This window comes from Tauraco erythrolophus, chromosome 14 (assembly GCF_009769465.1).
Source record: "Tauraco erythrolophus isolate bTauEry1 chromosome 14, bTauEry1.pri, whole genome shotgun sequence".
NCBI lineage: Eukaryota > Metazoa > Chordata > Aves > Musophagiformes > Musophagidae > Tauraco > Tauraco erythrolophus.
The window spans coordinates 19,398,920-19,415,642 of NC_141478.1; the positions used below are offsets into that span (position 1 = coordinate 19,398,920).

The following is a 16,723-nucleotide window of genomic DNA, read 5'->3' on the forward strand; positions in this document are numbered from 1 at the left end:
TTTCGTAGATGACTCTCTCAGATGCCTGATACTTTTTGTGTATTGCATGTGGGAAGTTCTAGGTGTTTTATTCAGAGCTGTTTTGGTAAGTCACGTTAAAAGTTTTGTGTAGAGTGCTACCCTTGCCTGCAAGTAAAATGACGTAAAGGACTAAGGTGTTAGGGCTAGTAGGCTCAGTTCTGATCTATGCTGATAACCTTAAAACTCTTTTGGTAAGTTATTCGGTCGGTCATTCTCCATTTTTCAGTTTGTAAAATGGAAGAGGGCTCTCTGGGAAATGCTCTGAACCTCTTGACTGAAAAACATTTGAGATGTTATTACTAAATGGGTTTGCATAATTTTGGTTAAATGTTTGTGGCAGAGTTTTGTATTCCCACCACTTGTGATGGTTTCACAGGAGTTTTTGTTTACAAGTTTCCCTTGCCTTTTCTTCCCGATCTTTGAAGGAGGCAACTTTTAGTCTGATTCCTTAGGCCTGATGTGTCACAGACAGATGGATCACGTTTCACAAAGCAGGGGTTTCACATTTTGGTATGCAGATTGTTGTGCTGCTTTTTTCTTCGTGTGTGGTTACTGGAGACTGCTCAGCTCTTTTTTACTGCGTTTGTCAGGTTCTTTCAGGAGCAAAATGTAGCGTAATGTTGTCTTGCTACCAAATCAGGGCACTGAGGGATTGTTAGGCAAAACGAAGTTAAAGGTATGGGAAGGAATAGTAGGTCTGTTTCTCTAGAATACTTTTCACAGTATTTGTCCTTTTTTTTTGTCTCCTCCTAATTGGAGATATGCAGATATGTGTGTATAAGCATGTGCATACATATAGCATGTGTGGACATGCTACACATACAGCTTGCTATACATATGTGGCATATACATGTTTGTCACCAAGTGCTTATGTTTATGGGACAATTTGCTCAGCACAGTGTCAGTATACCAGTGCAGCCACAACTACGTAAATACTGTTCTTTGTGCAGAAGCTGAGGGGAGTAGCAGTGGCCTTTTCCAGTTTAGCTTGTATCAGTGTAGCCGACCTATTATGTCAACATAATCTGAACTGAAAAAAGGTCACTTAGTCCGAAGATGTTTCTAGGCAGGTTATTATGTCATTGTAGTTTGACCATATAATTATACAAGTAAGATAGTAGTGTTGGTGCAGCTCCTTTTTAGGGCAAAGTCCAGGATGGTTTGTAAAGGCTGTGGAGACTATTGGAAATAGTTTAATGACCCTAATCTTTTAACAGAAGGACCAAAACATTGCTCTTACTATGCTGATATTTTGTGGCCTTTTCTTTAGTGATGTAATAAAGGACTATTAAAACCTGGAGGTAAGCACAGTTCTGTAGTAGCTGTGGCCTCAGGTCGGTTGTGCGAGGTCACCGGTTTGCATTGATTGCGTGGCTGTGCTACTACCAGATCTCTGGTGGACACTGTATCTTATGGGTTTCTGAACTTGGCTGCCTTACAGAAACTGCTTCCTGTTTGTCTCCTCCTCTTCCTGCTGCTTTTTTTCTTTTGCCAGTTTCTAAATTATGCAGTGTGCTATTTAAACAAAGCTATTAGTTTCATGGGTTGTTTGTATACTTTTACATAGTTGTAACTTTCCTACAGTGGAAATCTGCAGCTTTGTTCTGTAAGGAATAATACAGTGTTTGCCAGGAGCATTCCTGTTTCACAAGACTGAACTTGGAGTCAGTTTTCAATAAGAAAGAAAAAAAAAAAGTCAGGATTCAGAAGTACGTATTTGCATGATCATGAGGATAGATGGGGTGGAGGCCCAGCAATGAGAGTGCCAGACTGATTAGCCATATCTTACTCATTCTGCTTGGCATAACTTGATGAACATTCTTTATCAGGGTGATTTACAGAAAGTGGAAGCTAGAGAGGGAGGGACATCTTAGAACGTTCCCATAGTTGTGTATGAGTCTGCATGTAGTGTGTTTGATTGTTTCCTCTCTTGGGGATGGATTGATACTCCTGTTCGTTTACAGAGGGCTTTGTAGGCTCTATAACAAGTGAGATTTAGATTTCACTTAGAGAACTTGTTCTGTAAAAGATAATTTTTCATCATGTAACAGGAAGGGATATACTATGTTCCTAAGCGTCTGAATAAGCTGGTACTGATGTAAAATGGCAAATTGCTTACTGCTCCAGACAACATTGTGGCATTGCAGATTTGCTTTCCCTTTTCTTTTGACATGTGTTATCTTTGCCTAACCACTTGAAGCTATTCTAAAAATACAGAAAAATGAGGCAGTTGGGTAACTGTTGTGGTAGCCACTTCAATTCCAGCTGAGAAAGCAGCCAGTGTTCCTTAGCCTGTATACTGCTAAATAAGGTGTAACAAACAAAGATAATAAAGTTTTTTTTAATGTGATTAAGATGTTTCTTGAACATAACTTTATTTCAAAGCAGGGGGTGCTAATCTAGTGCACCACTTCTCCTCCTCTTTTAAATTGCGCTAAAAAACCCCGAAACCCCAAATCCCTATTGCAGTACTGATTACTGGAGGAAGACATACGTACCTGTACAAAGGGGTTTCGGAGTCTTTCCTCATGACTCTGTGTAACTGTCTGACCTGAAAGACCTGAACACCCAAGTCTGTTTTAAGGGCCAAGTTCTCCAGGGCTGTGTGATGTGCTTTGAATTCAGAAGGAATTTGCTATGGATCTGTGGCTCTTGTTTCTGGTCTACTTTTAAGACCAGTGCCTTCATATCAGTACCACATCTGGTAGGAATAACATGCATTTTCTTTGCAGATGAAGCCAAACCCTCTACCTTTAATTTAGGTTCTAAGCAGTTCAGGGCAGTGACTGCGCTTTTGCTGTGCATTCCATGGTGCCTGTCTTGTTACAGTCCTGACTAATGCCTGAAGCTCCTGGCCTGATCTAATTTATTAATAGTAAGTAACAGACAGTAACTGCTTGGAGATCTGAATTGAGGAATACCTAGAGAGCCAAGCTTTAGTGCAGGTATCTACTGAGCCAACCTCAGAGAAATACAGAATGCGATCTTCAGCAACCTTTAAAAAAAACAATTACATAATTCACTCAGAACAGAGAATCTGTAGGTCACAAACTTAATACCGACTTCTGTGTTTAATCTTACTGGGAGTCACTTCCGTGTTGAGTTCTTTGTGGGCAGAGATGTTTGTGCAGAGGACAAAGTACACGTTTCTAATGTGATGCAACTGGAGCAAAGTTCATCCTAAAAGTTAAAGCAAACTAATCGGCCATCTCTTCCTATTCTCTGATGTGAATGATGGAACGTTTTAGTGGACACTATTTTTTTGACATTGTGCAGAGTTGGTGGGCCTGTTGGTTGGCTTTGTGCAGAACACGTAAACCTGGTATGAACTCTGCAGAGTGATTGCTACTTGAGTGTAATTTAACACTTGACAAGCAAGCAGTTCTGGTATTTAAAACACCTGAATGTGAGATTGTAATTATCTGGTACACAGTGGAAAGTAGGAATAGTAGTTTGCATTGTAATGCTTTGACATACTGCTTGTGAACCAGTTCTGTCTACAGTTGATAACATAGTGAAAACAAAAATGTTACTTAAAAGTGGGAAATTTCTGCTGGGATTTTAGAGCTAGGAAGAGTGTTTCATGTTCCTGGCAAGGAAAGTGTAGGGTAGTGGTTTCTTTGTGCAGTACTTAATCTGTGTTTAAGTGCATGAATGGTTTTGGCTTCCATTTCCTTCTGGTTAATTTTTTACCTTTCAGTTTGCGTAATTCAGGAAGGTAAAATTTTATCAGGTTAGACTGGTGGTCCATTTAGCCCATTTGTAACTGGTGATGGCTGTGTAAGGTCTTTCCTTACACTTCTGTTGGCCGGTGCCAAATGTTGGGTTTCTCGCTAACGTTTGGTCAAATTAGACAAACTTCTTTTACTTTTCTAACTTGAAATGTAAGCCAGAACAGCTGTACCTGGCTGTCCTCTATCTATTGCAAGATTACCACCACAGTTGTGGGAACCCGTCAACTTCAGACATAGGAAAATTTGTTTTTTTGGAAACGGAAACCAGAAAACTGAGACATGAGAAAATGTGTTTCTCAAGTAAAGTAATTATTGCAGCAATTGAAGAAAACCATTCTGGAGTCTACTAAAGAGTTTAAAGTAGTTACTTCAAATAATATTTCTGTGGAATGTGCTTTTTTCCAGGGAACATAGTAAAATTCTTAGTTTAAAACATTCCTCGGATTGGGCCTGTGAATTGAAATGCAACAACTATTTGTAGTAATGAATTCAAATCCAGAAAACAATTCTTTAAGAAGCAGAATTAGCTAGTTTCTTTTGCTGTCTGATTTGAATAAAAAAGGTGAAATGTAATAGTGGAAAGTATATTAGCTCTTCTAAACAGCTAAGCTAGTCGCTTCTCTCCCAGTTAAAAATTGACCCCCTCCTTGCGTTTTCTTTTTAATTAGCATTTAATTTGCTAAAGAAACTTTTTTCACTTTTGTTAGCTTATTTTTTTCTGACAGTCTTTGATATTAACAGTTTCATAGGTACCATGGTTTGTGGCTTGGTGAACATATTTTTGAGTTTTGCTGGAAGTCTTGGATTAATCTGCTAAGGTGATCCTGGCCTGGAGCAGCTTCTATGCATGCTTCACTTTCCCCAGTTCCTTTCTTTAAGCTGTGACTCCAGACAGGGAAGGCTGTTCTCAAGCTTTTCTGCAATAAATAACAATATAAATAATTTACATGTATGCTAGGATTTAATCCTTTTCTCTTTGTCCCTTCTTCCCTCGGCCTCACAGATGGATATCTTATTTTTCCACTGTGACTCTTTTGTCTGACTGCTCTGAGAAGCAGTTATTTATAGCGTGTAGAAAAACTGGGTGGCATCGTACCCTTTTGTATTTTTGGGGTTATTGAAGTTGTCTTTTTATTGTTGTTTTCTGCCTTTGCAGAAGTGCACTTAGCATTTGATTTTGCTTCTCTCATCATATTAGTTGGGAATTTGAAAGGGCAATGATATTTCTGTAACTTCCGTGGTAACAAGTAGTTTTTAATAATTTTGCTTCATTCAAATCTAACCATTATATATCCTAGCATCCTTCCTTCAATGGCATGATCCAAATTGAATTCCTCTCAAAATTTGAGGGTTCAACTATCTATTTGGTTGTAGTTCCAAAATTGCTATTGTTCATAAAGATGCATATACTTTTTCTTGAATTGACTGATGGAAACTTTGCTCTGCTTGCCTGTTTTACTGTGTTCTGCCTACATGGGTTATTTATTGAGATTTTGTTTCTAGTGTGAATTTGCAGACTTCGCTACTGGGTTAGGTTAGGAGTTGGAATATCCTGTTTCTGTGACTCTACCCTGGGATGGTGTTTCATTATTTTCTAGTATCTGCTGTTTTTTCCCTGTAAGCCCTTTAGCTTAAAAATATCTGTCTTTATTTAATTTAAGTTTTCTAGACATCTAAGACAGCTGAAAAATTAGATAACATCTTCAGGTGTCTTGAATGGATTGCGAAACACAGCACTGTATTACATTTTAATCTTTCAGCTTCTTGTGCATGACTGAAAGGATAAAACTTTTATGGAAAAAGCCTTTACCAGCACTGCGGCATAGAAATATGTATTGTATAAACTGCATATTATTGTGCGTTCCATAGTAATTTATTCTGTGTGCTTCTTATCAGATTGCCAGGCTTTCTTGCAATATCTTCTTTAAAATGGCTTCTTGTATAACTAGTGTTGTGAAACACAAGTGCAGTGCTGTGGCTTTTTTCCTGTGTTAGTGGACTGCCTTATTAAAAGCCAAAAGACAGGTTTTCAAACTTTACTAGTGTTTTTGCTGCTTGTGCTTCTGTTATTTCTGTACTGTATTTCAAATCAAACAGACCTCATGTGGATGTAATACAAACAAAAAAAATTCAAATTTTCCATGGAAAGTAACATAAACATGTAGCCTGTGACTAAAACCCAAGGCAAAAGCAAGGTAACGTGCTTTAGTGTCAATCGCTTTTCAGTCTGTTAGTTTAGTCCCTAACATGGGTTAATGAACATGACTGGCTGTTTTATGTAACTGCTCCTAAGGTGGAGTCAGCAGAGCTATTGCCAGCGTTCAGGATGTGTTATACAACTGTAATATCAGAGCAAATTCATTTGATGCTTTTTTTTTTTTTAAATCTTTTATAGTGTGCCGGTCAAATAAAAGTCCGTGGGTCTGTCTGACGTGCTCAAGTGTCCATTGTGGAAGGTGGGTACAAAGTGTTAGTGTGCAAATCTCTTAATCAGACCTTTATCATTTTCCTTTGTTGCTCAACTCCGGGGCAGTTCATTCGCAAATTTCCTGAATACCCTGAATAAACCTATCATAGAATCGTTTAGGTCATTTAGCATTGTATGTTTATGCTGAACACACTTCTTTGCTCTACCTTATGAGAGTCCAGAGATTATACTCAACATCTTTTTTTTTTTCCAAAAGAAAAGTGTACGGTGAATGTGATTGCTCAGCTCAAAAAGTGCCTGCAGAACTGCTAATTCAGTGGATTATTGTAAAGTTCCATTCCGTAAAAGATGTTTCTATTGTAATAAGATTAAACCAGTAAGAATCCTTGGAAACCCACACATCCAAAATTGACACAGCTTATTTTGAGGAAAATAGCAACTGTCCAGCTTAGACAGAAAATACATTAAATGTACCATAGTGTAGTTTTGGAACAAAGTTATTGCTGTAACGTGTAAGGACTAGCTACCATCAGAATTCCTTTAGAGTGCACCTGACTTTTGTCTGTGTTAGTTGGAAGTACAACAAAAGAATTTGTAGAGGAATGATAGTAGTCAATGCTGTTACTTATATGTCAGGATAATTGTAGAAAATGTGCTGCTACATAAAGGTTTGAGATGCACGTATTACTGAGAATGCAGTTAGTATTGATGTTTAGACAGTGTCGGAGATGTGAACGTATTTTCGTCTATAGGGTAGCACCGGTGCAGGTATGCTTTTATTCTGGAAAAGCATCATTAAACTTAGTGACATTGTCTTTTAAAGTGGATTCAATAAACCCTAGCTTTTGTTTTTGATCTGAGTGGAAGTAAGTGCCACAATTTTAATAATGTTTGTTACTCAGAGTTTTCAGCACAAACCCCTTTTTTTCCTCATTTTATTTATTCATTTATTTTATATAAATTTTATACTTGGTGAATGCTAAGAGAGGGGGAGTTAATTCACGTTACACGACGGTGTGAAATAAACAGGTTTGGAATATTTTGCTTGTTACCAATTTGAAAAAAATACTGTTACTCTCTATATATGACTTTTCTTGTGTGCAGTTAGACGTTTAGTCAGTTATTTATGCAGTTTGAGTTTTCAAACTGCTCCCATCCTTAGAATGGAAAATAACTGAGTGTGAAGAATGTAATATACCTTGTAATTGGAACACTTTTGATCATGAAAGCACACAGCATATTCTTCTGTTCAGATAATGTTTGAAATTAAGAGAAATAGAGCTTTTCAGATCTTCAAGTGAAGTACATCCTTCAGGTTGGAGTCATTGGGAACATTACTGACCATGTTAGAGTGTTTCTGGTATAACTATAGCTTTAAAAACCTGTCACTTGCACTGTTGGGCAGAAAACCAACTCCTGCAAGCTGAACTGTCTTATTCGGGTTGTGACATAATTGCTGCAGGATTCTGCCAGCACAGCAACGTGGGTAACCCTGTGGCTCAGTGCCGTCACTAGCACAGCTGCAGTAGCAGAATTATTTACACCTGCATGTGAGAAGGAGCATAGAATACAAAGGCCTTCACGTGGACCATGTGTGGAGTTCCCACTGGTTAGCATTACCGAGTTCAACAAGCAAGAAATGGGGTAGGAGGGAATTCACCCGCGGTCTGGCCATGCACGTCCAAGTGTTAATGATTTTCAGCTGATACTTAAGGCTCTTGCATTTTTAATGACACTGCTTTAATAAAAGATGTTGGGTTTTCTCAATTCTGAGTGTGGAAATGCTCATTGTGTCAGCAAAAGAGCTGTAGGATTTTAGATTTCATTTTCAGTTCAGCAAGCTGTAGAGCCATTCAAATTCATGAACTGTATGAAATGTAGAATGCTCCAATATTAAAACGTCCTGTGGAACGGGGAAGCTTATAACAGATGTGCTTTCATACAAGGGTCAGCACACTGTTAAAGTAATCACAGCCATGGTGAGTGCTGAGTGCAGAAAAAGGTAGAGCTGTAAGAAAAGTGTGTGGAAAGGCAGTATGGAGAACTAACCACATTACAGCTATGGAAAAAGGGAGCTAATGCTTTTCTCCATTGTGAAGGTGCATCGTTTTGTTCTGTGAACACACCTTGGGTTTGGTACAAGGATGACGGTTTGTGGTTGCTGTGAAGGAGATGGAGAGATGAATTTGGACAACATGGGAGAGTAGAGGGTTAAAAAGTTAGAAAATTTAACTAGCATTTTCACACAGGTGAATTGCCTATTTTAATGCCTCTATAAATATTGCATGCTTATTAGGCTGCCTTTTTTTCTTATTTTCAATGAATGTTGGTTAAGTAACGGCTTAAAAGTATAAGACTTCTGTTGTTTTTCATTTATTTTAGATATGTGAATGGCCATGCAAAAAAGCATTATGAAGACGCACAGATTCCTATGACCAATCATAAGAAAGCAGAAAAACAAGAGAAGGTTCAGCATACTGTGTGTATGGATTGCAGTAGTTACAGTACATACTGGTAAGGGTTTAAATGCTGTAATTTGACGACTTTTTACGTACTAGAAGATGAAACCTTCAGACTTCTGTGAAGCATTATTTTACATACATTTTTGAGCACTTCATCTCTTGATTTCCAGACCTGACTGTTTAAAAACAGTTATGAAATAACCCTCTGCTTTTGCGTGTGTATTGTAGCACTGGTTGTGGCTAAACTCCTGCATTTCAAATGACTTGGCATTTCTTTGAAAAAGTTTCTGCTCTTTATGTGGTTTGGAGTTGCTTCTGTTTGTTTGGGGCATGTTGAGAACCTAACATTTTAATTGCAAAAGCTGCTGTTTGGTTATAGTTACACTTTCCATCAAATTAGTGAGCCTTTCACGTATCCTTTATTTATCAGAAAGTAAAGTAATACACTGTAGTTTCTACCCAAGAGGTGTGAATTTGAGGGGTGTGTGTGTTCTTTGGGGTTTTTTCCCCATAGTAATTTTTTTCTTCACTCTTGAAAGGAAGTCTGTTCTTTTTTTTGGAGACTCAATGCAACCTATGTGAGTTTGGGAAAGTGCTGGATCCTGTAGGGAAGCAGCATCAACTCTCTGGCAAGATGAAGCAGCAGAATCACAGAAGTGATTCTTTGAACAGAAGAATGGCCTGGGCTGATTTTTTTCTATCAGTTTCTTAGAGTGAGACATGAGCACTGTTTAGAGAGATTTAATATTTATGCCCGTGACGTCGGGTTCCCTATCTTCCTTGTTCTCAGAGAGCAAAGACCAGAAGGCTACTGAAAGCAATGCTTTTGTGCATTCCACATCTTCCATCCTCTTCGCCCCTAGGCAAAACTGTTGACAGCTGCTTCCCCGGGTCCTGTTAGATTCATCGTTTCCCATATGTGTTGTTACTTGTGTGGTGTGACAGTGCAGGATTTGAACAGTGCAGATCCCACAGATCATAAATCCGTGTTATGATCTTGTACAATTACTGAGTATATAGCTCCCCTGATGGGTATTTCATTCAAATAATTGGGTGTCTTTTGTGTACTTCATCAGGGAAAAATTGGTTGCTGAAGTTTGGATAGCCAGTTCTATGAGGAATATTTCTGTAACAAATGTTTTTATCCCCTGTAAGTAAAGTCACAGTTAAGTGGTCTCACCTGAAGAAATTTTGTTTGGAGCAACTCAAAAATTACTCAGATGGTGTGTGCAGCAATGACAAAAGCTGTACCGATGTTAAGCATAGAAGAAAGGTTTGAGTAGCTTTGTGATGTAGCTTCTATTAACATTTTATTTAAATGAGCGTTTTTATCTACTCCTACGTGAAAACAATAGAAAACATAAAATTTTTCAAAGTGACACGTGGTGGCCAGCATTGGAACAGCTGTGGGAAGCTAATGCCACTTTCCGGATTAATGCTGTTAACCACTGAATCCTACGTTATGGTGTTTTGTTTTGTTTGAAGTGTGACCTGCCTTCTAGTCACTCTGAAGGTAATAACGTGTGGAGGAATTTCAGCAGGGTAGCTGAAGCCTTGATTGTATCTCCATTTACCATGACAAGTAGCATGCCCAGCGTGCTGAGGCTTGATGAGTCAGAGCGTCTCGCTGACCTTATCCCAAACTCCATATGGGCATTGCATAGAGACAGGCAGCCAAACTGAGGACTGTGGGATTTATCCCTGAAACAAACTGTGCCTGTGGGGAGCAGGTAGGTGAGCACTTTGGAAGCTCACTGGTGTTTCACAGCATATTTGTGGCAGGACAGATGAGCAGCAGTTTAGCATGTGATGCCTTTTCTGCTGTAATCGAAGTAGAAGGCTGTCATCTATGGATGAACTGGCACTAATTGTAGGGAGCTTTGCCTTGGGGAGTTCCTGTTGCGTGTAATTCACTAGCAAATTATAACTCTCCTGTGTTAATGTGAAGCTGAACAAGTTTCAAAAGCAGTATACCTTTACTTTCATTGAGGATATTTCAGTTTTTTCCCCTTCTGATAATTAGAAAAAGATACCTGGATTTGTTATTGCATGTTTTTTTCTGTGGAAATGAGCTTAGAGATGTAAAGATGAAGCAGGAAGCATTCAGACCAACTTCTGCCTCTTTATTTCAGACAGTACTCTAGGAGCTGCTGTCAAATAGTGCTTGCCAGTTAAAGCAAATAGTTGGGTGATTTCCAGTCATAACTAGCTACTGTGAAGATTGAATTTTTAAATGTTACTTGTTAGCTTCTTCAGTGTAGACATGAGTCCACTAGACAGTGCTATGTTTATGCAATCATGTTGCTTTTAAGTGAACTTTTATTTAAAGATGAATATTTTATGCTAGCAATGTGGGCAACCTCAGTACTTTGAAAGTCAAGAAAATACCATCCTAAGACATAATAGAATTTTACTTTTACTGTAAAAATAACGGAGATGTTTTGATGCAGTACTGGCTTTTATATTTTTGTTTGCAGTTTTGTTTACTGCACAGAGTTGAGTAAAGTACTCTTGTTCTATGTTGATCCTGTGAATCCTAATTTACTGTGTTCTGTAGCTCGCATGATAGTAGCAGTGAACAGGCCTGTATGGGGCTCTTTCCTAGGCAGAAGGCATTTAATCCTTTGCTTTTCTTTGGCCGGGTCATAAAATTTTATGAGAGCGCAGTCCAGGGTTTGCCTTAGCTATTCTTGTCAGTCCAAGGGGAAGAAATACTAAGTGACTGTTGAAGTTCCCGTGGTTTACTGAATTTTGTGACTAGTTCACGTGCAATCTTGCCGTAAACCAAAACCAGATCAAGCAGTCTCCTGTAATTGCATTCCAGTGTGGAAGCCTAGGTGTGTGTGTTTTCTTTTACGTGTTTTCTTTTACGTGTTTTCTTTTACGTGTTTTCTTTTACGTGTTTTCTTTTACGTGTTTTCTTTTACGTGTTTTCTTTTACGTGTTTTCTTTTACGTGTTTTCTTTTACGTGTTTTCTTTTACGTGTTTTCTTTTACGTGTTTTCTTTTACGTGTTTTCTTTTACGTGTTTTCTTTTACGTGTTTTCTTTTACGTGTTTTCTTTCTATGCTTTCAATACAGCTTTGAAAGGAAAATATTTCTGTTCTGGTGGGACAGTGGTTAATTTATTTATTTTTTTTTTAATCTGACGTGAGGTTTTTATCATATTCGTGAATTTGGTAAGGTTTTGAAAAATATGGGCATGCTTGAAGTATCATTAAGTATTGGGCAACTAGGGATTTGCTTTCCAGAGGGTTTTGACCTATCTTCTCTGTCCTCCTCCTGTTCACAGCAAAACAGTTGAGAGAATGCTAATCTTTTATTTATTCTGAGTATGACTCTCTTCTTAATTCTTTTGTCACTTTTGAGACAGTAGATGCAATACTAAATCTCCAGATTGAATTACGTTTGAGACCCTAAGCACTGAGAAAAACAGCCTCCTGAATTCTGCTTTTTGAAGGAAATCAGATTTCAGGTAGTTCTAAAGTACTAATCACAAAGAGTTTACAAGAAGTACAGATCTCTTTTCTCTTCAAGCTTTCTCCTGCCGTGTTAAGTGGTTGTTTTTCTGTGCACAAGAAGTAAAATGATACGTGTAAGAAGCCTGCTTTCAGAAGTACATTTCCTGAAAGAGGACTCTTGTAAATGTGTGTTCTCTGTGCTAGTGCACAGACAGTTGGTTAGCGCAGAAGAAAGGCTACCCTGTTTACATATTTGCATAATATGTTTCCCGTGTTCATTTAATCCCAGACACAATTTGCAGGTCAGATTTCTGCCCAGTAGCCACCTTGTTGTCTCTTACAGGGGACATGGTTGTGCCAATGTCCTGTCCCTGTGTCGTGTCCCCCCCTCCAGCTGATGTAAAAATAACTAAGTGCCTTTTTTTTTTTCAGTCTTTCCTTTTGTGGTGGTGGTTCTATTTAAAACACAGATTTACTGTGCTAGTGCATGAGCATCCGAAGATAAGATTGCTTAGGACCATTATTTTGCATTCCACAGCCAGTGGGAACTGAAGAAAGTAAAAAGCCTGTATCAAGACAGTGAAACTTGAGTTCTTGTATACACTCGTATAAAGTGTTAGCACAACTAAGGAAACTTGGATTTTTGTAATTTTTCTTGTCCTGTTAATTCTTGAAATCCAATCAGAGCTTTTAAACATAGCATGAAGTTCTGTAACCTACTGAAATGGCCAGCAGTAAGTACGAGCGTTTCCCAGAGCAGTGCGTACATCACTGGCTTGCTGCCATTTTAGCAGCAAAGCAGGCCAGAAAAGACCAGGCCTTGGAGGTAGCAGAGGTGCTAAAAATAGAAGGTGTACCGAGAGGAAAAGATTGTGCTAATCCATGCGAGAGACCCTCCCCGAAGTATAGAATTTGTTCTGTACAATTGCTGTTAGAAACATATTGTAGAGCTGCTGTATGCAAGCAGGTATGTTGTTAATTGGTGATAATCCTGAGGGTCACAAATTAAACACGTCTTGAACGTCAGCTTTATAGGAAGTCATCTCTCGGCAGCTTACCTTTAAGGTGTGTAGGCTGAGCAAATTTTAAGCTCTTAAAGCATAAACTGCTTCCTATGCTGTTTACTTTGTTTATCCAAAATAGACTGGTGGTAGCGCTGTTATTTCTAGTAGTAGTGCTAAATGCTCAGTGTGGTTTAAAAAACCCGCTCATTAAAAAGAGAAATAGAAGCATCTTCTCTTGGGTTTTAAGTGAATCTTAAAATTACTTTTCCACTGTTGCGAGGACTCTGACATTTAATGATGCGTTTGGTTTTATTCCTGCATCTTGGGGAAAGTGATAACTTGCAATTTTGTGTAAAGATGTAACTGGCATGTGAGATCAGACTAAGAATAAAGTTAACATGATCTTTAGGGCATGGGAACAAGTATTGCATCATCTTTCAGCAATAAGTTGGCTTAGAGGCTTTCAGTGAGCTTGCATCTGCTTTCCTTCCCCTTTTATAAATGTTAGTAGCTACACAACTAGAGTAGCAATGTAGTTGTGCTAGGATGCCTGGGAGTATGGGCACGCTTGGTATTAAGGAGGAGTCGGGCTGTACTGTATCCACCTGCACCATGTTTACTTCTTATCAAAGCTGGCCTGGGTAGTTTGCTCTGATGGTTATCCGTAAGGTGTGTTGTCCTTTGAGAGTGGCAAACGCAGGAACACTTCAGTAGGTAATTGTAGGTGGCTGACAAAGCTGAATAGCACTACGTACAATGTGGCTGCAAAATAAGCATGTTTACAGACTCCTTCCCTCTCCCAAACTAACTAGGTCTGTGGCAATCTTTAAATTTAAAAAAAAAAAAAAAAAGTATTACTGGCAACAATAGCTATCTAATAATTTCTAGATCTTGCGTAAGTGTCCGTAACTGTTGTGTTCAGTGTTTGGAAATCTTGAGAGTCATACTAATTTCTCAGAGGCAAAAATCAACAGAGATCCTGGACAGACTGGTCTTACAGCCTTCTTTTGGTGGCAAGGGCCTTTACTTCCTCCACTCTGTGGTCTCTTTAAGAATTCAGTGTTTGAACTAACACTAGCCATACTGTTGCCTTTGAACTACATTGCAGATTTATACAGCAAAGAACGCTGTAAATTCCACTTGTGCCTGAAGTCAATGGCTTCATTAATGTAGGAAGCACAGATCTGCTCCAGCAGAGGGGTAACCTGAGGATGCATTTTGCATTTGAGTCAGTCCTGTGCCAAAGGGAAAGCAGAGAAATAGCTGCTATTAAACGTATAGCTGTTACTAAGCATGTCCAAAGTCAGTCAGTTTTCTTCACAGGAAGCTTTCAGTTGCCTGCCAGAATTCGAGGCTGCGATTTGATGCTTCACAATCAGCACAGGGCTGACAAACACTGCTCAGAGCTGAGTTGCCTTCGTGGGACGTGCAGGAAGGGAAGTTGTGACATGTCTCTGCTCCTTTTTTCTTGCACTTCTCTGAAAAGAGCTGGTCCAAGTGCGGCTAAGTCTTTTCTTTCCTTCCTGTTTCTCATGCCAGAAGATGAGTTATCTAGTTCTTGAGTTAGCCCTTGGCTAACCATGCCAGAGTACTGTGAAATGTCATCTGCAGCTCCTGTGCACAGCAGTAAGGCTGCTGCTCTGCTGACCGCCTCCTTGGAGAGGGACTCAAGGAGGCTGCATGGAGTTCTTGGTTTACCAAGGTGCAGGTGTGGATTCTGCAGGGCTGGGCTTTCTTACTGACTGCAGCATTTCTGTTTCTTGGTTTCAAGGGGATTTTTGTCCGTCCTTCCCCTTTCTAGTACCCTGCCCCTGTATACAGGCATTGTCTTTCCTTCACAAATGGAAGAAAACATTCTTTTTGATGTGATAAGTGATGTGGATAAGAGGGTCCACATCACTCTGGGCCTGCTATTCCTCCTTTTTGTGAGGACAAGAAAAGCAAGGGATTTAAAATACAGCAAAGCAGCAGAAGTAATGCCATCTTGCAACAGCATTCTCCTTGTGACAGTTGTCTTTGATACACTCTTGTTTTTTCAAGTTGACATGCACCGTGGGTTTACATGTACTCAGGAAAATAGTGAAATAAGGTGTGGGTTTTTTCGGCATTCCGTAAAAGACCCTCCTCCCCCTCCCCTTTAGAAGTGGTCTGTAACCTTTGCCTTTGTGCACTATATGAGGCGTTACAAGCCCACAGTTTGAATATTAAATTGTAATGAACATCTTTGTTTCTTGGGAAACGTGAGATCTGTGTAGAACGCTACGGGACTGTAGACTTCTGTAACACTGGCTTCTGCTGAGAGGCCATTTTGATTCGTCTTCACTTTACATTTGCTTTGAGGCAGTGGGGGGTCAGCTTCTCTCTCTTTTTCAGCTCCGTTACTTACTTTTGCACACTTACCCTGAAAAAAATCAAAATACGCTTAAGTTTTATAACAGTTTCTGTATGTATAAAAACTATATGAGAGGTTGAGTGATATTTGTGGTTAAAGCATGAGGTGCAAGTTGCTACAGGCTTCTGGTGTGACTTTGGACAAATCACGTAATCTCTTAGCTCATTTTCCCTGGTCTTTTTTCCGTAGCAAACACTTTCACATTTTGTGTGTGTCTGTCCAACACCTCAGGTGTAATGATAGCTTTACAGTATTAAAATAAATTGATTTATGCTATACATTAATAAAACCTTTATATTCTGTTTGCCTGATGGCAGTTGATCTTTTCTGATAAATCTTCTATGGATTGTCTACTAATACTGCTCTTCATTACACCATATGTTTGAATTTTTGTTGAACTGGAGTTCAGTACATCGTGCTTCTGATTTCTAATAAGGAACTGAGCCAGAAGGAAAAAACATACAATAAGATAGTGCCTGTGCCTTCCCTTGCTATGGGCTAGTTTTTGGAGGGAACCAAGCTCAGTATGTAGGCGTTGTGCTTCCCTGTTCCTCTTGTAATCTTCCACTGAATCACTTCAGTGCTTCCCGCACGTAGGTTTGGATGACTGTTTTGGAGTACTTCGTTGAAATCTTTTGCACGCTCTGACAAGTGTTTTTCTTGCAGTTATCGCTGTGATGACTTTGTAGTCAATGATACCAAGCTGGGCCTGGTACAGAAGGTCAGAGAGCACCTACAGAACTTGGAAAAGTAAGTGGTTTGTTCACATCCAGACTGCTGTGAGTGGACTTACAATATTGCATCATTTAAGTGGTATTTCTGATTTATATGTGTATGTATTTATTTAGTATGTATACACACTTTGGTCCTTCTGTGTGTGGGGTACTGTGTATGTTCAAATATCCTTGTCAGCCCTGAGAAGCAGAGGTGCAGAAGGAAACGGATTTGGCTGGTCTCATATGTTTTGTTTCTTGTACAGTGAATCTTGTAGAAACGGTATATGGTGATACAGGAATTTAGAAATTGGTTAACTTTCTTGCTACCTAGCCAATAATTACTGTCTTTTTCCATATAAATGGGAGAGAATTTCCAGAACAGAATCATAGTTTGTCAAAACCAGAATAAGATTCTGGAGCAGAGAAATTGAAGTGAAAATGCAGGTCGAAGTAGTCTTCATATTAATTGCATCATTTGGTTTCCAAACAGATTAAGCTGGCTTAT

At 39.1% G+C, this 16,723-nt stretch overlaps 1 protein-coding gene across 2 annotated transcripts in view; it reads left to right on the plus strand.

Annotated features, from left to right (window-relative positions):
• USP3 (ubiquitin specific peptidase 3) overlaps positions 1-16,723 on the plus strand; it is a 41,951-nt gene that overhangs the window by 10,851 nt on the left and 14,377 nt on the right. The window contains exons 2-4 of one of the 2 annotated variants that reach the window (XM_086620612.1): positions 6,151-6,211; positions 8,566-8,697; positions 16,169-16,252. In XM_086620612.1, coding sequence (XP_086476738.1) covers positions 6,151-6,211; positions 8,566-8,697; positions 16,169-16,252 — 277 coding nt within the window. The remainder of the gene's footprint in view (positions 1-6,150; positions 6,212-8,565; positions 8,698-16,168; positions 16,253-16,723) is intronic. The other variant, XM_086620613.1, reaches the window with a different exon arrangement.